The sequence below is a fragment of the Nicotiana tomentosiformis genome, chromosome 6, assembly GCF_000390325.3.
Source record: "Nicotiana tomentosiformis chromosome 6, ASM39032v3, whole genome shotgun sequence".
In the NCBI taxonomy this organism is placed as follows: domain Eukaryota; kingdom Viridiplantae; phylum Streptophyta; class Magnoliopsida; order Solanales; family Solanaceae; genus Nicotiana; species Nicotiana tomentosiformis.
This window is the reverse complement of record NC_090817.1, coordinates 9,305,728-9,329,961: the sequence shown is the minus strand read 5'-3', so window position 1 is coordinate 9,329,961 and position 24,234 is coordinate 9,305,728. Positions and strand designations below refer to the sequence as shown.

Genomic DNA, 24,234 nt, shown 5'->3' with positions numbered 1-24,234 from the left:
ATAACATAAGTAGAGATAACTTGGGTATGAAATATTGGTAACAAACTAAGAAGCAAATTAGACAGAATTCCTTTTGCCAAAAATCATTTGGATTGTTGTGGGTGGACGTCTTTGTTGTTTATACAATATCTAAGTGAAAAGTATTTTGATCAACTCTCAAAAAGTTTTCCATTCCCAAAGAAATAAAACAGCCTCTATTGAGTTAGAATTTAAAAAGTTATCATTGAGAGAGCAACAATAAAAGATAAACTGTAGGGAATTGCAAAAGTTAGCTATTGAAGACATGAAAGTCCATTGAAATTCTAAAATATTTACTCTAGAAAACGTGTTGATTTAGGTGCATATAATGTACTAATAAATTCACTAAATGCCAATGTAAGTCCTAAAATAAAAAAGCAAACTTTAGAAGAATTGGAAAGAATAATTAGTTATTAAGGGTAAAAATGTCACTCAAATTTTAAAGGATATTTTTGTAAATGAACTTTATTTAAAGTTTAGTATGATATGATATGATTATTGTGTGGTACAGGGAGGGGGGAGGGGAGTAGTTTGGTTCTGAGAAATCTGCAGGAGAGGAGGGTGGAATTCATGTGCCCAATTAATCGATGGTTGTTGGTACATAAATTTCCGCCGAGCAGATTCAACAGTATATTGGAGACAACTATGCTAAGATCTGTTGAGATCCATATCAGTTAGACCTGTAAAGCAACTTTTCAGCTCATTGTTGTTGTGTATTCATGTATACTATCTATGAGATAAGTAAAAACTTGTGACTGTCCTGTGCTTTTTAGTGGCCTGTAATTTCAAAGTTACCCACCATCCATAATCATGTACCATCCTCAATCATAACCACCATTATCAAATTACCGCAATCAACAATCATCACCACTAGCCACATGTCACAATTCATCATCACCAACCACCGTTATCACATAGCCAAAGCCACAATGACATTTACCACATTAGTCATCATTATATATTGCCAATCATCGCTATCAGCCACCACCACCTTTAGCTATTATTGTCATCCACCGCAATTATTAGTTGCCACCACCAATGACCACCATCAACCACCATTATTAATCGTTATTGTTAGCCACTACCACTACTAGCGACTATCCACAACCGACACCACATGCGACACCCACAACCACTACCAACTATCATATTATTTGTTAAAAATATTTTATTGATATAATATTAGATTAAATAGTATTTTAGGTGAATTTTATATTTAATTTTTTAAATAAAGACAAGTTTCATATAGACGAGTAATTATTTAGTATTTAGATTTTAATATACATCTTAATATTTATATGTGTATATCGATTTAAATATTTTAATTATAATAAAAACAAATGAGGCCTAGTGAGATCACTCTGACTTAATTGAGGACAAGGTAGTTATTAGGGGTGTCAATGGATATTTAATAACCGACTAAATCGACCGAACCATACCGCACCGAACTGATTTTTAGGTTTCTTTTAATAAAATCGTAGGTTTTTATATAAATTTATAAGAGTAGGTTTTTTATTTTATAAAAATAAACCGAAAAAATACCTAACCGTACTGAATAAATTTATATGGGAAAAATATATTTATATATTAAGTTTAAAAATAATAAAGCATTAAATTTTCCTTGGGCCTTGGAATTATGAAAACGGTTACAAGCCAACAAATAACTAAACTCAAATTCCTAATTCCCAAACCTATTATACTACTTCTATTGAAACTAAATTATTTCCAGCATATTCACTAGCAAGATACAAGGTATTCTAGTGATTATGAGTAGCAAACTGCAATGTATTGAATATATTTTCTTTCATATGATTTAAATTTATATTTTCGAATATTTAATCTTCTACAGACTTTATTCTTGAGTCCCAACTTGCTTAATATCTTTCCACTCGTGTGATTTGTATATTTTTTTGTCTTTGATTAGTTTCTTTTACGCTGTTGTAGAATAGTTGATGGATCTATACTCTAGCTATCTTTTATGTTTTCTTAATTCATCGCCCTTTAAATAGTAAAATTGTCTAGAGAGTTTTGCTAAATCCTATAAAAGTAGGTATGTTATTGCATTCTACTTCTACTAGTGACTTTGAAATGACATTTAAAAATATATCAAAAATTAACCGAATCGCATGATGTCGAAGAGAAATCGACATGATTGGTACCGTCTCTAAAAGTCTAATTTTGATTATACACATAATATAATAACCAAAAAATTGATATGATATAAATTTTATAAAATAACCGACCGAACCGAACCATTGAAATCGCTAATAGATATACTCTTGGCGACAACATCACGCACCATGTCAACGCTTTATACAAACATAATTCCACGTAAAAAGATAAGGATAATACAGGAATTACCACATATATTTCTTGGCCAGCGCAGGAGCTGAGCAGAAAATAGGATAGTACAGAAATGTCTACAGGTACAGAAATCAACTGCTTACTTGAGAAGCAGTCAAAGAAGATGGCTTTAATTTTGTTTGTTGAAACAGACACCTCAGTTGACTTCCAACAACCTTTTTAAACATTTTCTGTTTGCCGTGTCGGTAACTTGTCTCAAGGAAAAAAAAATGGAACCACCACCACTCATTTAGAAGTTGAATATTGGTATTTTGCATATATTTAATTTATATGTCAAAAGAAAATATTCTCTTCGTCTCAATTTACGTGAAAATATTTAGATTTTGAGAGTTAAATGAGTTGTTCTTTGACTATAATTTAAATATTTCTTTTTATTAATTATTACGACTATAATACTTTTTACATAATTTTCGATTATGTAAATTTTATTCAAAAAGTTTAAAGATATTGTTTAAATATACGGTCAAAATTAACAAGTTGGGATCTCGAAAAGAGAAAAGTGTCACATAAATTGAGACATAAGAATTACCACTTAACAAAATGACGGCACTGCTAAATCAAACTATATCATCTAAATCTAAATTGAAACTGGAAAAGTATATTTTTTGGGACTATTCAGATTAGTAAGTATATAAAACTAAAACTAGAGCTGGGCTTCCAGTTGGTTGATAGAGACAAGAGAGTGGACCAAGCTGGAAATGTGATGGAAGCTAACTTGTGATCTCAATAAACAAAAGAAAGACCTTTCCACTTTCTGTTCTAAATTGAGAAATTAGGAACTGTCACACAATTAGATTCTACTCTCCCTATTGTTATCACACACAAACGAGAGAAAGAGAGAAACTGAGACATGGCTTATACTGCTATTACTTCCCTTATGAGCACCATACAACAATCAATGCAAGTTACTGGACTTAACCTGCAATCGTTCTATGAAAAGCTTGAATCTTTGATAGCTATTACGGAGAAACCATGCAATATGATAGGCAATCTTGGTGCATTGACAAGATTGGAAGCTGAAGTGATAGAGCTAGCATGCAGCACAGAAGATATGGTTGACTCGGAATCAAGAAATGTTATGGTTGACCTGAAATCAAGAAATGTTATAAACATAATTTCACGAACAGTAACCTTTGGGAAACTTCGTTCCCTCTTGAACCAAGCAATACGAGACATTGATTCCACCACGAAGAAGTGGATAGGAACACAGACCAGCCTAGATCTGAAAGCACAAAATACGATTCTTGCCTCTACATCTGAACGTGCTTTGGAGCCCGAGAATATGATGGTCGGCCATGAAAATGAATTCGAGATGATGCAGGTCCAACTCGCTAGAGGAGCTAGTGAACTAGAAGTTGTCTCAATTGTAGGTATGGGGGGAATTGGCAAAACAACTCTAGCTAACAAAATCTTCAGTGATCCACTCATTATGTATCACTTTGACATTCGTGCAAAAGTTACTATTTCACAAGAGTATTGTGCGAGAAATGGACTCCTAGGCCTTCTGTCTTCTATCACCGGAAAGACCGATAAACCTTATGAGCAACAAGATGATGGGCAACTAAAGGACCGACTTCAAAAGCTTCTAAAAGGTAGGAGATATTTGATAGTCATTGATGACATATGGAATGAAGCAGCTTGGGATGATATAAAACTATGCTTCCCAGACTGTAACAATAGGAGTCGAATACTCTTGACCACTCGAAATGTGAAAGTGGCTGAATATGCTAGCTCAGGTAAGCCTCCTTATCAAATGCGCCTTTTGAATTGCAATGAAAGTTGGGATTTACTGCACAAAAGGGTCTTTCTGAATGAATGTTTCCCCCCTGAATTTGAACAACTTGGGAAACAAATTGCATTAAACTGCAGAGGATTACCTCTATTAATTATTGTTATTGCTGGACTTCTCTCCAAAATCGGTAAAGCATTGGATGAGTGGCAAATGGTTGTTGAGAATGTAAGTTCATTAGTAAGCACAGATGTTGATGTCCAATGCATGAGGGTGCTGGCATTGAGTTACCATCACTTGCCTCATCGCCTAAAATCGTGCTTTCTGTATTTTGCAATCTTCCCAGAGGATGAACAGATTTTTGTCGATAAACTTGTGGAGTTATGGGCGGTAGAGGGATTTTTCAAGGTAGAAGATATGAAAAACATAGAAAAGGTGGGGGGAGAATTTCTAAAAGAACTTATAGATAGAAGTTTAATTTCAATCCAAAATTTGAGTTTTGATGGAAAAATCGAGAGTTGTGGAATGCATGATTTGATCCGTGAACTATGCTTGAGGGAAGCTCACAACATGAATTTTGTGAATGTTATTGGAGAAGAGAATGATCGAAATCCTTGTGCGCAATTGATGCATTTTTCGAGGAGTCGAAGTCGGATCAGTATCCAATTGAACAATCCAGACGATTCTATTGAGGCAAAATTGGCTATATATCCTGAAAAAGATGCCCGTTCTATTATCTGTTTTAGAGGGCATTGGTTCGTGCAAAAGTCGTTGCGTTTCAAGCTAGTAAGAGTACTAGATCTTGCTTTAGTGAGATGTAGTACTTTTCCGAGTGGGATACTTGATTTAATTCATTTGAGATACCTTGCTTTGACTCTTTATCCTCACTTGGAGTCGGGAAAAGAGATTCCCTCAACAACAGTCATTCCTCCACTGATATCTAGCCTATGTTATCTGCAAACTTTTAAACTTTACCTACCTTTTTCCAAAGACCTGGTCTTTCCTTTCATATTACCATCGGAAATTTTGGCGATACCACAATTGAGGCACCTCTTTTTAGATTGGAATTACTTGCAGTCTTACAAGCCTACAAAGAAAAGTTTGGTTCTGAAAAATTTGCAGTGTCTGTCTGGATGGAATCCTTGGTATTGTACTGGCTCTGTCTTTAGACTATTTCCCAACTTAAAGAAGTTGCAAATACGTGGAATCCCAAAAGACTTTATTAATCACTATGCACTCTTTGATTTTTGCAACTTAGATCAGCTCGAGGAATTGGAATTTTGTGTTACTTATCCGCGTTTTGGTTGCTTTCTGGATAGAACTACACATCAAGAAGGCCGTTTGAGGCTTCATACTCCCCCTTTATTTAATACAGAAGATGCTTTTGCACCTTTTCGGCTACCTCATCCAAATGATTTTCCACAAAACCTAAAGAATTTAGCTTTTAGTGGCACTTTTTTTCGTTGGAAGGATTTGAGCATTTTTGGTAAATTGCCTAAACTCGAGTCCCTTAAACTTGGATATGATGCTTTCCTAGACAAGGAGTGGGAAGTATTTGATGAAGTATTTCCTCGCTTGAAGTTCTTGCTCCTCGAAGATTTGGAGATTAGGCACTGGAGAGCCAGTTGCGATAATTTTCCTTTCCTTGAACGACTATTTCTCAAAGGTTGTTGGTATTTGGATTCAATCCCTCAAAATTTTGCAGATATAACCACACTTGCTCTAATTGATATAAGGAGGTGTGCAAAATCTGTTGAGAATTCAGCCAAGCAGATTCAACAGGACATGCAAGATAACTATGCAATTTCTATTGAGGTCCATATCCATTAGGCTAATTGTAAGAAATGATCTTCCTTGATTTAATTGTTGCTTGTACAAGTACTATTTGTGTGTCTAAATTATAGAGTATATGTTAAGGCTAAGCCTTGGTTGGCCAAGAATATTTTACTTTGTTTAATCTATGTTCAGTTTGATTAAAGGACTAGCTGTTGTATGGAATATCGATATATAGAAGAAAATAACATAAATAAACAAAAACCAACTCCTTTCTATACTTTCATATGGTTCACTTGTGATTAGCATACTGCTTTATTTATTTATAAGGACAATTATGTGCAGTTGGTGTGAAAACTTCCTTTGTGGTAGAAAGTGGAAAGACATATACCATCTCAACAGAACATTCCACTAAATTTCATATGCTTTTGATGTTTATAGTAGTTGAAATATAGGAGCCAGACACCATTTCTTTGCTGCTTTCTTGTGTGTTTCTTAAGTTTTTACTGTTTTGCATTCTCTTGTGTCTTAGGTTAGCTTCTAACATTAACAATACTCTTAAGTCTTAAATGTCTATGGCTCTTAGTATGTTGTCCCAGTAGTGAGCAATATGTAAACTTTTCATATATGCATGTCAATGTTTGCTATAATTTTCTCTTGTTCAGATATACAACAAAAACAACAACAACATACCTAGTGAACTCCCACAAGTGGGGTCTGGGGAGAATAGTTAGTACGCAACCTTACCCCAACCTTATGCAGGTAGCGAGACTGTTTCCGATAGTCTCTCGGCTCAAGACAAGCATGCATAATCACTACAGTAGTATGAAAGTCAGGGAAACAGTAACAACAAGAAGATATTAGAAAAATCAAAACACAAGCAACATAAGATAGTAATAGCTCTTGTTCATAGATATGTAAACTTTGTATACATGTATGGCAGTGCTTGTTATAATTTTCTATTGTTATTTAATTTTGGGGACATGATTTGGTTTTTATTTGTCTGCAGAATAAAACGGTCATGACCTCAAGGTGTTTCGAAAGTTAGCTATTCTCTAAAAGAAATATCGATTCAAAAGTCACATGTTTGAGTGGCCATCTCTTTCCTTTCTAAATTTTTAGCATGGGGGTTGGATGAATTTCGATGGCTTGTAATTCAATTGTATGTTATCTTTTAAAAAAACTTAACACTTACTTTGGAAATGTGTAGTTTGGATTACAAAAACTATTTCTATTTATACATAAAATGATTATATAGTAGGGAAAATGTATAATTAAACTTAGCGGCTCAAATAAATATCAGAGCAACTGTAGCAATAACATCTTCGTCGTCTTTCTCTTCCTCTTCCTCTTCCTCTTCCTCTTTATGTTTGAGCGCGGACCCCTGTTATATAAGAGAACTTTTTAATCCAAAATTTCAATATCTCGAGCTGATTTAAGTAGCAAAAAATAAATAAAATCATGAAGGATGTTTTTCTACCTATCTGATGTTTTTTCTTTTTTGAAGGAAAAAAAAGAAGCAAATGCCGGGGACGATAGAATCAAGTACAGTTATGTACAATAACTTGGTCAGAACAAATTAAAAGATCATTTTCGAAATTAAAATATAAAATACTTAATAAAATTTACATCAAACCCTGTTACACTGTGACTTAATAAATAAAATTTAATTTCATTACAACTCACATCATTTAACACGACTTCTGATTGAAATGGTTACAGAAAATTCAGTTAATGAATGAATAAGGGGATCCAACAAAAACAATTATTAAGAGTAGTTTTCCCTAATATGTACTCCCTCCGTCTCAAATTATTATTTTTCTCCCCTTAAGAAAATATTAAATAGGAGAGGTTTTTGTCTATTTTAATCTTATTTATGTCTTAAAATATAACATCTCTTCATTTAATGTTTACTCATAATTGACGTATTTATACTCTTCAAGAACAATTAAATTAAGGATAAAATAGGAAAAAAAGAATTAAAGTAAATGAATGATATAAGAATTAAATTGAAGGAAGAAGGTGTCTTACTATATGGACCACAAGGGAGGAACAACCATAGTTGTCCAGCATGTCCTGTTGAATTTGCTTGGCAGAATTCCCAACAGATTCTGCACAGCCACTTATATCAATAAGATCAAGAGTGGTTATATCTGCAAAATCTCGAGGGATTGAATCCAAATAACAACAATGTCGAATTACTAGCATGATAATGTAGATGAGACATAAGAAACTCCAATTCCTCGAGTTGATCTAAGCAGCTAAAATCATAGAAGTCCTTGCGACTACGAAAGTCTTCTTCAACACCCCATATTTCCAACTTCTTTAAATTGGGAAATAGTCTGAAGAAAGATCCAGTACAATACCAAGGATTCCAACATGAGAGACATTGCAAATTTTTCAGAACCCAACTGTTCTCTGTAAACTCATGATAATGCAAGTAATTCCAGCCCAAACGGAGGTGCCTCAGTTGTGACATAGTCAAAATTTCCGAGGGTAATATCAGAGGATGTCGTGGGGCCTCGTAATGTGGCTGACCAAGAATAAATGTTTCCAAATAACATAGTCTAGATATGGAAGGAGGAATGTCTATTGATAGCGGAGTCTGTTTTCCTAGATAGTAATGTACTGTAGGAGAAAGTCGCAAAGCTAGGTATCTCAGGGAAAAACAATAAAGTTCATTAAAGCAAGATCTAGTACTCTTACTAGCTTGAAAGGCAACAACTCTGACATGAACCCTGACTTACTATTGAAAAAGAAAATAGAACGAGCCTCGTTATTTGGATATCTAGCCAATTTTTTCACAATAATACGGTAGTTCAATTGGTTACTGGTCCGACCTCGATTATTTGAGGAAAAATGCATGGACTGTGCACATGGATTTTGATCATTCTTTTCTCCAATAAAATTCACAATATTCATGTTTCGAGCTTTCTTCAAGCAGAGTTCCCGGATCACATCATGCATTCTACACAACTTGATACGTCCATCACCTGTCAAATATTGGATGGAAATTAAACTTCTATCTATTAGATCTTTTAGACATTTTTCTGCCACTTCTTCTATGCTTTTCATCTCTTCTACCTTCAAAAATCCCTCCGCTGCCCATAATACCAAGAGTTTATCGACATAAATCTCTGCAACCTCTGGGAAGATTGCAAAATATAGAAAACATGCTCTTAGGTGATGTGGTAAGTGATGGTACCTCAAAGCAAGCACTCTCATGCATTGGACGTCAACATCAGTAGTGCTTATCATTGAACTTACTTTCTCATCAACACTTTGCCACTCATCCAATGCTTTACCAATTTTGGAGAGAAGTCCAGCAATCACAGTAATTGCTAGAGGTAATCCTCCGCATTTTAATGCAATTTGTTTCGGCTTCGGATTTGGATTTGGATTTGGTCAAATGATCGATTGATTGATTAATTTTTTGGACCAAATTTATTTGTTAATAGTAAATATTAACGTAAGATTATCCGCATTTATAACGGATATTTTCCAATCCGTGTATTGACCACAAGGCAGCCGCCTAATGCTCTTCCCACCATGATTGTGCTTGCTCCACAAACAAGCTAATGTTTGCTCCACCATGGAGGATGGACGATTGTTCTTCTTCAACACTGGCTGCTATATATATGTGCAGCAGCTGTTGAAGAAAGACACACAACACACAATACACAAGACTAAAATCGCTCAACAGATTTGGCTATACATTGCACTCCTTCCTCTCAGCATTTCCATACGATTTTCTGAGTTTCTACTCCTTCGTTCTACATTGTTTTAACTTCAAACAAAGCAACTGTAAGTGTGATTTGCTACCGAACTTTGTGTTCGCTGAAACACTGGGGTTTGAAGTACCGCTACACCAGTGTGTGATTCGTTCTATCCCGAGAGGAAATAATCCATTACCTTGGGTATTAGGAGGGGATTAAATTTCTTAAGAAAATATTGTGAATTCAGTGGGCTCGAATTAATTACTGTTTCATTACGTTAACTTATATTTTACAGAATTATTATTTACAAATACAGCAATATTGGCGGGACTAACAATCTTAAAGAATTTAATATTTATTTCTGTATTTGTGTTATTCTTATTATTCTGCAAACTAAAATCTTTGTGATTTTGTGTACTCCCGTTTTGGAGAGTAAAGCCTTTGTGGCATTTTGTTGGAAGATTAAAATCTACGTGATTTTTACTCCAGTTTGAAAACGTTTATTAAACGTTTGTTTGTGTCATTCTTTTACAGAAAAAATGACGACTGAAAGCGAAAACCAAGCTGTTCCGATAGTGACTGCCAACGCATCGACAAGCCGAACACCGGCGTTGGCACCGGCAGAAAAACCCGGAAAATTTTTCGGGATTGATTTCAAGCACTGGCAGTAGAAGATATTCTTCTACTTAACTACGTTATGTCTACAGAAGTTCATCAAGGAAGATGTTCCTGATCTGCCAGATAAAACTCCAGAGAATGAATGCTTTCTCGTGATTGAAGCGTGGAAGCATTCTGATTTTTTATGCAAGAATTATATTCTTAACAGACTGGATGATAATCTGTATAATGTATACAGTGGCATGGAAACGTCAAAAGAATTGTGAAATGCGCTTGAAAAGAAATATAAAACTGAAGATGCCGGGATGAAGAAATTCGTTGCCGCAAAATTTTTGGACTACAAAATGGTAGATAGCAAGTCTGCTATTACCCAAGTCCAAGAATTGCAAGTGATTATTCATGATCTACTTGCTGAAGATCTTGTCATCAACGAAGCATTCCAAGTAGCAGCAATGATTGAGAAGTTGCCTCCGTTGTGAAAGGACTTCAAAAATTATTTGAAACACAAACGAAAGAAAATGTCCCTTGAAGATCTCATTGTTCGGTTGAGAATCGAAAAGGACAATAAAGCTGCTGAAAGGAGAGGCCGTGGAAATTCAACAATAATGGGAGCAAATATTGTTGAAGCTAACAAAAAGAGGAAGAAGGCTTCTGGTCCGAAATACAACCTAAGCAAGAAGCGATTCAGTGAAAACTGCTACAACTGTGGGAAAACCGGACACAAATCTACGGAGTGTCGTGCTTCAAAAAAAGACAAGAAAAGGGGTCAAGCAAACATGGTAGAAAAGCATGATGATGTTGATAACTTATGTGCCATGCTTTCTGAATGTAACTTAGTGGGAAATCCTAAACTGTGGTGGTTTGATTCAGGAGCCACTCGCCATGTTTGTGCAGTTAGAGAAGCTTTTGCTACTTATGCTCCTGCTGGACCCGGAGAGACAGTTTATATGGGAAATGCTTCAATAGCAAAAGTTGAAGGATATGGGAAGATATTTCTGAAAATGACTTCTGGCAAGGTCATGACTTTGAACAATGTCCTTCATGTTCCTGAAATGAGAAAGAATTTAATCTCTACTGGACTTCTTATTAAGCACGGTTTTAAGTGCGTTTTTGTGTCCAACAAGGTTGTCATTAGTAAGAATGAAATATTTGTAGGAAAAGGTTACCTCACCGAGGGCCTTTTCAATCTGAATGTAATGGTTGTGGAAAACAATAATAATATTTCAGCTTCTTCTTACTTACTTGAGTCAAATGATTTATGGCATGTACGTTTGGGTCATGTCAATTATAAAACCTTGCGGAAAATGATTAACTTGGAAGTACTGCCTAAGTTTGAATGCGAAAAATCAAAATGTCAAACATGTGTGGAATCTAAGTATGTTAAACATCCTTATAAGTCAGTTGAAAGGAATTCAAATCCTTTAGACTTAATTCACACAGATATTTGTGACATGAAGTCAATACCATCTCGCGGTGGAAAGAAGTATTTCATAACTTTTATTGACGATGGTACTCGATATTGCTATGTTTACTTACTGAATAGTAAAGATGAAGCAATAGACGCATTCAGGCAATACAAAAATGAAGTTGAAACGCAACTTAACAAGAAAGTAAAAATGATAAGAAGTGATAGGGGTGGTGAATATGAATCTCCTTTTGAAGAAATATGTTTAGAATATGGAATTATTCATCAAACAACAGCCCCTTACACGCCCCAATCTAATGGGATTGCGGAAAGAAAGAATCGCACATTAAAGGAGATGATGAATGCGTTGTTGATAAGTTCTGGTTTGCCACAGAACTTGTGGGGGGAAGCCATTCTTACGGCTAATCGAATATTAAATCGAGTGCCCCATAGCAAAACACAATCCATTCCATATGAAAAATGGAAAGGAAGGAAGCCCAACTTGAATTATTTTAAAGTGTGGGGGTGTTTGGCAAAAGTGCAAGTTCCTAAACCCAAAAGGGTAAAGATAGGACCGAAAACCGTTGATTGTGTTTTCATAGGATATGCGACAAATAGTAAAGCATATCGATTTCTGGTTCATAAATCAGAAAATCCCGACATTCATAATAATACGGTTATAGAATCAGATAATGCTAAGTTTTTTGAAAATATATATTCGTATAAAAAGGAATGTGAGTCATTTGGTGAAGGATCTAAACGACCTCGGGAAGAAACAAAAGAAAGTACATGTAATCAGGAGGATCCAAGACGTAGTAAACATCAAAGAACGTCTTCTTCATTTGGACTAGATTTTGTGACTTTCTTATTGGAGAATGAGCCTCAAACATTTAAAGAAGCTATGACTTCTTCGGAATCATTGTTTTGGAAAGAGGCAGTCAACAGTGAAATAGAATCCATATTAAACAACCATACATGGGAATTGGTTGATCTTCCTCCTGGAAATAAACCTTTGGGTTCTAAATGGATTTTTAAGAGAAAAATCAAAGATGATGGCACTATTGATAAATTCAAGGCAAGACTCGTAGTCAAAGGGTATAGACAACGAGAAGGTCTAGACTACTTTGATACATACTCTCCAGTTACAAGAATTACGTCCATACGGATGTTAGTAGCATTAGCTGCAGTGTATGGTCTTGAAATTCATCAAATGGATGTTAAGACGGCCTTCTTAAATGGAGAGTTGGAGGAAGAAATTTACATGGAACAACCTGAAGGGTTTGTGGTTCCAGGTAAAGAAAAGAAGGTATGTAGACTTGTTAAGTCTCTTTACGGACTAAAACAAGCACCCAAACAATGGCATGTGAAATTTGACCAAATAATGTTGTCAAATGATTTTAAGATAAATGAATGTGATAAATGTGTGTACATTAAAAATATTCCAAATCACATAGTCATTGTTTGCCTATATGTGGATGATATGCTGATAATGAGTAATGACATTGCCAACATAAATGCTACTAAGCGTATGCTCAATAGCAAGTTTGATATGAAAGACTTTGGAGTTGCTGATTTAATTCTGGGAATTAAGATCCATAAGACTCCTCAAGGTCTGGCATTGTCACAATCTCATTATATTAAGACAGTATTTGAAAAATTCAAGCACTTGGATTTTAAAGTTGCAAAGACTCCAATTGACGTGAATCTTGCATTAGCAAAGAATAAAGGCCAAAGCATATCACAATTGGATTATGCTCGTGTGTTGGGATGCTTAATGTATATCATGAATTGTACACGACCAGATATAGCTTGTGCTATAAGTAAACTGAGTCGATATACGAGCAATCCAGGCCAATCTCATTGAACTTACTTTCTCATCAACACTTTGCCACTCATCCAATGCTTTACCAATTTTGGAGAGAAGTCCAGCAATCACAGTAATTGCTAGAGGTAATCCTCCGCATTTTAATGCAATTTGTTTCCCAACTTTTTCAAATTCAGGAGAGAACCCATCGTTCTCAAAGACCTTTCTGTGCAATAAATCCCAACTTTCATTAAAATCTAAAAGGCGCATTTGACAAGGTAGGTTACCTGAGCTAGCATATTCAGCCACTTCCACATTCCGAGTGGTCAAGAGTATTCAGCTTCCATTGGTATAGTCCGGAAAACATAGTTTTATATCATCCCAAGCTTCTGTAGTCCATATGTCATCAATGATGATCAAGTATCTCCTGCCTTTTAGAAGCTTTTGTAGTTGGTCTGCTAGTTGGCTATCATCTTGCTCAAAATATTCATTAGTCATTCCACTTATAGTAGAAAGAAGGCCTAGTAGTACATTTCTCACTCAATACTCTTGTGAGATAGTAACTTTTGCACGAATGTCAAAGCGAGACATAATGAATGGATCACATCAAATTTTGTTAGCTAAAGTTGTCTTGCCGATGCCACCCATCCCTATAATGGAGAAAACTTCAAATTCACTTATTCATGATGGAATCAATGCGTTCTACCGCTTGTTCCAAGCAACAACAAAGTTTCCAGAAAGCGTTGTTTCGTAAAGTTGGTGTTTTTGAACAAAGAACTTTTATTGATTGCGAGTCAACCTTATCTTCTGCATGAGTATATGTGTGATGCAATTTGGAGTTTGTGCATAAAGAGAAAGGCAGAATCTCTCTTTTATTTCCACAACTTATTTAAAAACAGAAAGTGCAAAGGTTTTTCTTTTATTCTTGAGACAAGTTAGCTTCCATCACATTTCCAGCTTGGTCAACAGTCCGCTCTACTCACTATCAACTAGCTGGAAAATCCAGCTCTAGTTTTACTAAGTCGTTTTACTACTTACTAATCTGATTATCTGAATATTCGAAAAATATATTTAAGAAAATCTACAAGTGTTAATACTCTCTTTTTGTTCCAAGATGTTTGTCACTTTTCACTTCTCAAGTGTCATACAAAGTAAACTTTAATTAATATTTTAAATTGCATTGTTTCACTGAAGCACTTCATGTTTATACAGGGTCCGGAAAAGGGAGTGTGATGTAGATAGCCTACCTTGATGCAAGTATCAGTAGCTGGTTTCACGGCTCGAACCCAAAATTCTCCTTTTTTAGGAATAAAGGTCCCTTTTTTCCTAACTTCAGTAAGAAGAGATAGTGTCTATGAGAGCATTAAGTAGTGAAGTTTGATTTATATTCGTTTGAAATACCAAAGAACTTCAAAGAAAAGAGGTAAAGAATTTAGCAAAGGAAGTCCTTTATTCACATTACAAGTGGTCTTGGCTTTATTTTTGCTAAGTGGCACTTCATATATATTAATTTATGTGATATTTTTTGCTTTTTGAAATTCAAACTTATTAATTTTGACCGTACATATAAATATAAAATTTTTAAGTTTTTTAAAACAAAATTTATGTATATTTGAAAACTACGTAAAAAGTACCGTAGACTGTAATAATTAAACAATTCAACAACAACAACAATCCAGTGAGATCCCACAAATGGGGTCTGGGGAGGGTAGTGTGCACGCAGACCTTACCCCTACTTCGGAGGAATAGAGAAGTTATTTCCGGTAAACTCTCGACACAAGAAAAAGTAATAATTAAACAATTCATTTTAATGTATTAAAGAACAACTTATTGAACTCTTGAAATTCGAACAACTTCACTTAAATGAGGAAGGAGGGAGTATTTTCCTTTGACATATAAAGCAAATATATGCAAAGTATAACATTCAACTTCTAAACGAGTGGCGGTGAGAGTTCCATATCTTCTTGAGACAAGTTGCCAACATGGCAAACGAAAAGCATCAAAGAAGGTTGTTAGAAGTAATAAATTGAAGTCTGTCAACACACAAAATTAAAGCCATCGATCTTCTTTGACTGCTTCTCAAAGTCAGGGGCGGAGCTAGCGAGCGTATTACGGATTCGGTCCAACTCACTAGTTTTGGTTCAAACTTTATATTTATTTGATGAAATTTATTGAATATGTATAAATTGTTATTAATTTAAAAACCAACAACTTTAATTCGAAACCATAAATTTCAAATTCTAACTCCGCGGCTTAAAGTGAGAAGTTGATTTATGTACCTGTAGATATTATTGGAGTAAAATTGGAGGAGGGGAAGGGGGGAAGAGGGGGGACGTAAACTCCCATTCTGCCAAAAGTTACAATACTTACTATCCTATTTTCTGCTCAGCTCCTGCGCTGGCCAAGAAATCAGCACAAAAGCTTGAGGTGGATATATGTAGTAATTCTTGTATTATCTTTTTTTTTACGTGGAATTATGGTAGTAATAAAGCGTTGACGTGGCACGTGATGTTACCACCAAGAGTATAACCACCTTATAACTCAAGCGGACAAATATATAGACTTATTGAATCAGTATTAAAATAGCATGTCTCATTTACTGCAATTTACTTTATTTTACTTTCTATACTTGCTTGAATACGAAAATCTAACAAATTTTGTGCGGTAATTAAATTGTCTGAAGATTCAATTAAGTAGAGTGATCATGACTAGACCTCATTTGTTTTTATTAAAACTAAAAGGTAATACTAAAATGTATATTAAAATCTGAATACTCAATAATTAAGCATGTGAATATATAAAAATTGTCTTTATTTACATTAAAAATAAAACTAACCTAAAATACTAACAATCTAATACTATATCAATAAAATACTTTTAAAAATAATATGGTTGATGGTGCCAACTGAGGAGATGTTGGTTGTGGATAGTAGCTAGTAGTTAGTAGTGACGGTGGCTAACAATAACTGTTAGTATTGGTAGTTGATGGTGGTCGTTGGTGGTGGCAGCTAATAATTGTGATGGATGATAGTAATTGCTAATGGTGATGGTGACTGATAGCTATAATTTGCGATATATAATGATGGGTGATGTGGTGATTGCCATTGTGACTGTGGCTGTATGATAATGGTGGTTGGTGATGATGAATTGTAACATGTGGCTAGTGATGGTGATTGTTGATTGCAGTGATTTGGTGGTAGTGCTTGTGATTGAGGATGGTATGTGATTGTGGGTGGTGATGGTAGTTGATAATGATAGATGGCGGCAATGGTTAGTAATAAAAGTGAATGATAGCATCTTAATGATTATATATATTAAAATTTTGTTATAGATTTTGATCACTCAAATCTATAGCACACTAGAGCATGTTGTGTGTTTTACAATTTGTACAACGGATTGGAAGATAAAAAATTATATAGGACAGACACTATATAAAAGATACTCCTGATATACAATTGAATTACAGGCCATCCAAATTCATCCTACCCCCATGCTAAAAGTTTAGAAAGGAAAAAATAAAGGAAGGAGATGGCCACTCAAACACCTTCGGAAAACTAGCTAATCTTTGAAACACCTTAAGGTCATGACCCGTTTTATACAGCACACAAATAAAGGATAAAAAATGAAATCATTTCCCCAAAATTAAGGAACGGCCCCAAAATTAAGGAACGGTAGAAAATTATAACAAGCATTGCCATACAGGTATAAAAAGTTTACATGTCTCTGAACAAGAGCTATTACTATCCGACGTTGCTTGTGTTTTGGTTTTTCTACTATCTTGTTGTTGTTATTGCTTCCCTGACTTTCATACTACTGCATTTTCTTTCTAAATACTGTATGATTATGCATGCTTGTCTTGAGCCGAGGGTCTATCGGAAACAACCTCTCTACCATACGAAAGTAATAAGTACAGAAAGAAGTTGGTTTTTGTTTATTTATGCTGTTTTCTTCTATCGGAGTAGGTTGTGGTTTCAGGGAAGTGGAGAGGAGCATACCTCGCTTAGCAGTTCAAGCCTCTCTAAAGCTGAGATTAACTTTCCATTAAGCAAATTCAAGTTGTCTTTTGAATATGGTTTGGTGCCACATTCGAAGGAACTGCAATGCCTAATTGAAGTTAAGCAAGCAGAATTTGCACAACCATGAAAGAAAGAAAAATGTATTAACAATATAATCATACCTGGACAAGGATAATATTCATCACTTTTTCCGCCAGTAAAAGTAATAGTGTCATCAGTTGATTTCTATCTCCAACAATCTGCCACATCTCCAACATCGCGATATATCTACTGGAATATAAAATGATGTGAGCAGAGGGACCAAATCAGTCAATTTATCTGATTTTCCACTAAGGGGTTAAAAAAAAAGAAAAAGTTAAAAGTGATTGTGGCCAATAAGAATTGAACCAGTGACATTACAAATATTTTGAACCCCTTGAACACTAAGCTATGCCTTTGGGTTATGTCAATGCGATTCAAAGTATAATATATAGAGGTACAAATAGGATTTTGCCTTACACGCGCAATGTAATTTTCCGACACGAAAGGGGTGAACCCCTAAACAAAACCTTCACTCAGTATCCAAAACACAGATCTTTCATCATGCTAAGCAATAAATATCTGACCAGCAGAAGCGCAATAGTCCGTTGGACAATCGGAGACCTGATCCAAATAAAGTGAAAAACATTGTGTGTCGCAAGCAAGAGAAAAATACATAAGAATTGAAGTCCCAAGAAAACTGAGATAAGACTCAGACTAAAGCAAAAAACGACATGCATTCACTTCTGCCTTCCAAACTGAATATAGATATAATCAAGTAGCAAACAAGCCTTAGCCTTATCATATAGTTTGGACACAGAACTACAACTACAAGCAACAATTATAAGAAGTAAATCAAGGAAGAAGATGTCTTACAAAGGCTGACGGATATTGACCTCAATTATGCGCGGGGTCCAGTGTACTAAGCTCCTTCTATGCGCGGGGTCCGTGGAAGGGCCGGACCACAAGGGTCTATTGTACGCAGTTTTACCCTGTATTTCTGCAAGAGGCTGTTTCAGAAATGCAGGGTAAGACTGCTTACAATAGACCCTTGTGGTCCGGCCCCTCCCCGAACCCCGATATCCTCTTGAATTTGTTTGGCGGAATTCCCAACAGATTCTGCACACCACCTAATATCAATTAGAGCATGGGTGGTTATTGTTTACCTTCAAAATCGGATAAGAATTAAATTTGTAAGTGATTTTAAGGATATGCGGATTAATTTAATACAAAACGATAAATTGGGTTAGAATGAACAAATAAAAATATAGTAAATTCAAACCACACGAGTAGGATGATTTCAACTTTATTAAAATATTCACCCTCGATTCGGCTCACGGTGAGAATTATTGATGAATGAAAGAAAAAGCTTAGAATAACAGTAAAAATAATAGTATCTTGCCTTGGAATGCGTGTTACAATGCGTTTAATGAATTATCAGACTCCTCTTTATATAGTAGGAGAATCCTACTCTAAGTACAACTCTATAAAAGGTAAAAAATTCTTCTATTTAACTGATTGTCGGTTCTATATTGATACGTGCCGAGATCCACGTCATGATATACGGCCGATCGCGGATATTACAGCCTTCTGTTGGTCGTGTTTGATTGCCCGACAATGTTTTCCGAAGTCTCTTAGTATTTGGAACGATCTTGAATCATGATCCCGATATTCTCAACGACAGACAATCGTCCCCCTAACCCTGACTCGATGAGACCCTTGCTTCGATTCCGATCCTTCGCAATCATATATCGAGATCGCTTTACCCTGTTAGAGGCCGGAGTGTATCATGAGCTCAATTTTTACCCGTATACAGATAGTCCCCTCGTTTCTCGAAAAGCAAGCTGGCGAAAACCAAATGAGCATCCCGATTCCTTCTTCAATACACCGTGACATAAACGACAAAAAGCCCGAAACGTCTCGTCAGTCATTCCCGGGGGTTGTTCGGTTGCTGATGACTTCAAGGTCGAGAAACCCTCCTCAGTATAGGGTCAGTGTGAGGAGGCATCGAAATATATTTGCTCGATCACCGAAGACGATCTCCCCTTAGTCCGAAAGGACTATAACTGGGCTGATAAAGTCATAGTGGTCCCCGACTTTGAGGAGTCCATTACTACACATGTTGAAGGATACCTAAGTGTCTACACTCATCCATTTGGGCCCCGTGGATCCGGTCATCATAAACTTCTGCAAGAGGTACGAGGTATGTCTCGGCCAAATTCACCCTTCACTGTGGAGGATCGTGATCCTCCTCCGAATTTTTGTGAATAAAATCGATTCGTGCACTTTCACCATTGATCATATGCTCCGTTTATACAGTCCCTGAATCTTTCGGGGGGAGGGGTACTGATAAAGCTTGTTTGCCGAGCAAGCAAAGCCCCATTTTTGAGTATCGATAAGGACCGGGACCGAGGCTGGCAGGGTCGTTTTGTCCGGGTGAGGACCTCGGACTTGATCCCGGCCGAATTCAGGCCATTTCTCGAGAAGTGGAATGCATCACGTAAGTAAAACTTTCCCTCAAATGTTGATTTCATGTTCATCTCTCTTTTTCTCATTGGTATTCATGGTAGTGCAGCTGTAGCCCGGGTTTTAAATGTTGTCCCTCGACTCAAGGAGTGGGTCGAAGGTATTGTCTCACAGATGCCCTACACCGAGCGCTCGTGGTGTAAACTCTCGAAGGTCCATTGGGAGGCCCGTTCCCATGGTAAGATTTCTTTCCTGAGTAGGTTGAGTTAGTCTTTTTCTCATAGCATTACATCCTTATTGTTTTTTCTTTACTTCTCTTTTGCAGGTTTGCCTAAGACCGTCGAGATTAGGCCCTCGGTTGGGGATGAGGACTTACCTATCGATTCTTTCGCTTCGGGACATCCCGGAGCCGCAGCAGGGGAGAAGAAAAGAAAAAGGCCCCTAAGTTTGTCGAGCTCGGAGAAAAAGAAAACGAGAAGGAGGCTGGTTCGTAAGCCAAAGGAAACCTCCAGCTCCCGAGTGCTTGACTCAGAATGACTTTTCCGGCTTAGAGACGAGCCCGAGGAGGATGAAATCATCATGGCCCATGAGCCATCTATCCCCGAGGAATGGGTGGCAGTTGAGGGGGACACGACAGAAGTGAATCCACCTCAAGTTCGCGAGGCAGATGCCGAAGTAAGGGCCGAAGACTCGCGAGACACCGACCCTACCCCGCCCGACATTATAGATATTTCGGGGTCGCCTTTGTTCACAGAATCAATGTTTGATGAATCCCGAACGATGAAGGAGCGATCTCATGAAGGGGTCCATGGAGTGGATGATCCCCTCCAAGGCATTTTTGATGGTGTGGACTCATCCACCCCGGAGGATTTTACTGGCTTTGGTGACTTAGAGGTGCCGGGGAAACGTCCACCCTCAAAGGCTGGCGGGTCGAGCTTGAGACCGATATTGACCAATCGGTTCCCCACTCCGAGCACAGATCCTTTCTACTCCCGTAGGGATAGCTAGTTACCTCCGGTGTTTGGTAACCGAAGAAGAACATGCCAAAATGAACGAGGTAGATGCGTCATGCCTGTTCAACGAAGCACAACATGTGCTGAACCATGTAATTCTTGATAATTATCGATAATTCTAATATCTCTTCTAATATTTGAATTTATTCTTGATAATTCTAATATCTCTTCTCGTATTTGCAGGCCTCGGTGCTCCACCACGAAACCTTCCTCCGGTACCGGGATGAGCTGAGCCAACTCGAGGCCGAAGTCAAATAGCTTGTTGAGAAGAGAGGCATGTATAAGCTTCTCAACGAGCAACGTGAAGGAGAAGTCAAGAGCCTCCGAGTCGCGTTGGACGCAGCCTAGAAAGAACACGCCGACCTATTGAAATAGGTAAAAATCTTTGAAGTTAGCAATGATGAGCTAGACACGGTGTCTAATGGTCAGAATCCACATGTCCAGCAGAAGATTGATCGGGTCGACCAGATCCGGGCTGAGATGGACGAAGTCAAGGCCATGTCCGAGAAGTAGAAGGGCAAGATGGACCGATTGGCTTCGGAAAAGGAGACTGCCCGGGAGCAGCTGACCTCGGCGGAGGCCCAACTTCAATCGGTGAAGGGGAAAGATGAGATCCGGTATCGAAAAATTGAAGACCTCCAGTCTCAACTGGGCTCGGGCGTTGCCGCACGGGATACCCTTGCCAGGGAGCTTGAAGCAGCCGAGTCAGCGGCGAAAACAACCAGGGCCGACGCTGACGAGATGGTGGCCCAGTACAAAGCCGATATTGAGGCAACTTAGGAACGCCTAAATGCCATTGTCAAATATGTGAAGTGGTAGTCCCGATGGGAGGCTCTCGAGGATGTTCATTCTCCGGGGTTCGATTTATCGGCCGAGCTCAAAAATTATAAGAGGCTCGAGGCCGAGGCAAAGAAGTTGGCGTACCCTGAGGATGGGGAAGATTCCGAGGGTTCGGGCGAGTCCGAGGATGGGGAACACCCTGATGGGGTGGGCGACGATGCGGGCTCTGGCGAAGATTAGGCTTCTTAGGTTCCTTGTAGATTTTTCTTCGCTTTTGTACTTTCGCAATTTGTTGAGGCCATTTGGCCTTTGTAAAAATTTATATATACAAGGCTTTTTCCCTTCGGCAAATTTCAAGCCTGTTTCTTTTTGCTTTTTACTTTATGATTGCAAAGATTTCGGATGCCTTAGCACGTAATAATAAGTCTTGTTCGGAGGTTCGAACATTGTTCGTTCTCGATATTATTTTGCTTAAGACTCGTGGGGGCTTGGTATGACCGAAAGCTTTCCCCGAAGTGTTTACTTAGAAATTTTTATAATTTTGCCGAGGGTAGCCTCCGAACTGGTTTAGAAATTTTGAAGGCCTTATGTTTTGGAAACGGATCTCGGACGTCTCGGAGCCATTCTAGGATGGACGTAGCCTTTTAAGTTCGGGTGTTTCCCAATGGGCTTATTACCCCGAGCCACCCGGGCTTGTCCAGAACAACAATCCTGAAATAGGGATGGCCAAAGCCTTTGAAGTTTGGGCAATGCCTAATAGGTTTTTTGCCCCCGGTATTTGTAGCCCGAGTAGTCCGGGCTTACCCATGATGATAGTCCCCGAGCGGAGGTGATCTCTTGGATTCAGATAGAGGTGGCCCTTGGTCCCGATGTCCTTAAGGTATAGTAGTTTTTAAGAGACAAAATATGTATCTACAAGGTAGAAACTTTCTTTTATTTCTATGCAAAATACAAGATTGCGAACGTGTAACGTTTCATGTTGTGGCTTAAGTGGTCTATGTGGGCACGACTCATTTGACCGTTTGGCCCTTATAACAAATCATATCCGCCAAGCCTAGACTTGTTTGAGCATGAAGTTTCCTTCCTTGCTAAAATCATTATCCGAGGGTGATGACCCCTAGTATTCAAGGCCAATCTTTGAGAGGGCTTGGATACTGTTGATGTGAACCTTGACTCTGATTCATAGTCGGTCTTCAATTCTAAGTTAGCATGATCCATTGTTACCTCATTAAAAACCTTGCCGGAAAACCCATTTGGGACAAAATCCTTTCAAGGGAAAAAAAGTGCAACGCCTTCTTTCAGGCCTAATAGTTGCATCATTCCTTGGTCGTCACGTGCAAGTGTTAGTGCAATCCGTTATATATTTAAAGAAAGGTAATAAATGGGGTCGTACCTTAGCAGTAGTATCATTTTAAGTGGGTTATGTTCCAGTTGTTCGGTAGCCGCTCACCGTTTGGCGTTTCAAGTTTGTACGATCCTTTGTCGGTGATCTCAATAATTCAACATGGGCCTTCCCATTTCGGTCCCAACTTCCCTTAGTTCGGGTTTCGGGTGTTCAGTGTCACCTTTCTTAACAGTAAGTCCCCAACATTGAAGTATCTAAATTTGGCTCTCCGATTGTAATATCTTTCAATCCGTTGCTTTTGGGCGGCCAACCAGACAAGGGCAGCCTCGCGCCTTTCGTCTAACAGTTCCAGGTTCGTATTCATGGCCTCGTTGTTTGACTCTTCAGTCTCATATCAGATCCTGAGACTCTGTTCTCCTACTTCAACCGGTATAAGAGCTTCGGCACCGTAGACCAACGAGAACGGGGTGGCCCCGGTACTGGATTTTGAGGTCGTACGATATGCCCATAGGATTTCCGGCAAGATTTCCTTCCATTTCCCTTTGGCGTCGGTCAACCTCTTTTTGAGGTTTTGGAGTATGGTTTTGTTTGTGGACTCTACCTGCCCATTTCCACTAGGGTGATAGGGCGTTGATAGGATCCTTTTGATTTTATGGTCCTCAAAACACTTGCTCACCTTGCTACCGATGAACTGCTTCCCATTGTCGCACACGATCTCGGCCGGCATTCCAAATCGGCATATTATGTGGTACCAAATGAAATCAATAACCTCCTTCTCCTTGACTTTCTCAAATTCCTGGGCTTCTACCTACTTAAAAAAATAATCAGTCATAAATAAGATAAATTGAGCCTTACCGGGCGCCCAAGGCAGAGGACAAACGATGTCTATTCCCCATTTCATGAATGGCTAGAGTGACAAGGCCGAATGCAGTGGTTCCCCGGGCCGATGGATCATCAGAGCATACCTCTGACATTCATCGCATTTTTGCACGAACTCCTTTGCGTCTTTTTCCATGTCGATCTAGTAGTAGCTGACTCTAATTATCTTCCAAACCAATGACTCGACGCCTGAATGGTTCCCGTAGATGCCCTCGTGGACTTCCCTTAAAGCATACTCGATGTCTCCCAGTCCCAGACATATGGCGAGTGGGCCATCGAATGCTCTTCTG

At 37.8% G+C, this 24,234-nt stretch overlaps 1 protein-coding gene and 1 long non-coding RNA gene across 4 annotated transcripts; one reads left to right on the top strand and one right to left on the bottom strand.

Annotated features, from left to right (window-relative positions):
* Nucleotides 1-3,232: 3,232 nt before the first annotated feature.
* Nucleotides 3,233-5,941, top strand: LOC104115238 (putative late blight resistance protein homolog R1B-16). Its single transcript, XM_009625820.4, has one exon. The coding sequence runs from the start codon at nucleotides 3,233-3,235 to the stop codon at nucleotides 5,939-5,941; it is 2,709 nt and encodes a 902-aa protein (XP_009624115.1).
* Nucleotides 5,942-7,023: 1,082 nt separating this feature from the next.
* Nucleotides 7,024-18,262, bottom strand: LOC104096098 (uncharacterized). Of its 3 annotated transcripts, none has more exons than XR_011408336.1 (5): nucleotides 17,942-18,262; nucleotides 17,605-17,713; nucleotides 13,715-17,522; nucleotides 8,698-8,877; nucleotides 7,024-7,268 (listed from the first exon to the last, which is right to left on the bottom strand). It is a non-coding gene; the product is annotated as an uncharacterized lncRNA (long non-coding RNA). The 3 variants fall into 3 exon arrangements; XR_011408337.1 differs by lacking the exon at nucleotides 7,024-7,268 and having other exon boundaries at nucleotides 8,489-8,877; nucleotides 13,715-14,077; nucleotides 17,423-17,522; XR_011408335.1 differs by lacking the exon at nucleotides 7,024-7,268 and having other exon boundaries at nucleotides 8,489-8,877.
* Between the last annotated feature and the right edge of the window lie 5,972 nt (nucleotides 18,263-24,234).

Coding starts and splice junctions, on each gene's coding strand:
- LOC104115238 (XM_009625820.4), top strand. CDS start 3,233: ATGGCTTATACTGCTATTACTTCCCTTATGAGCACCATACAACAATCA.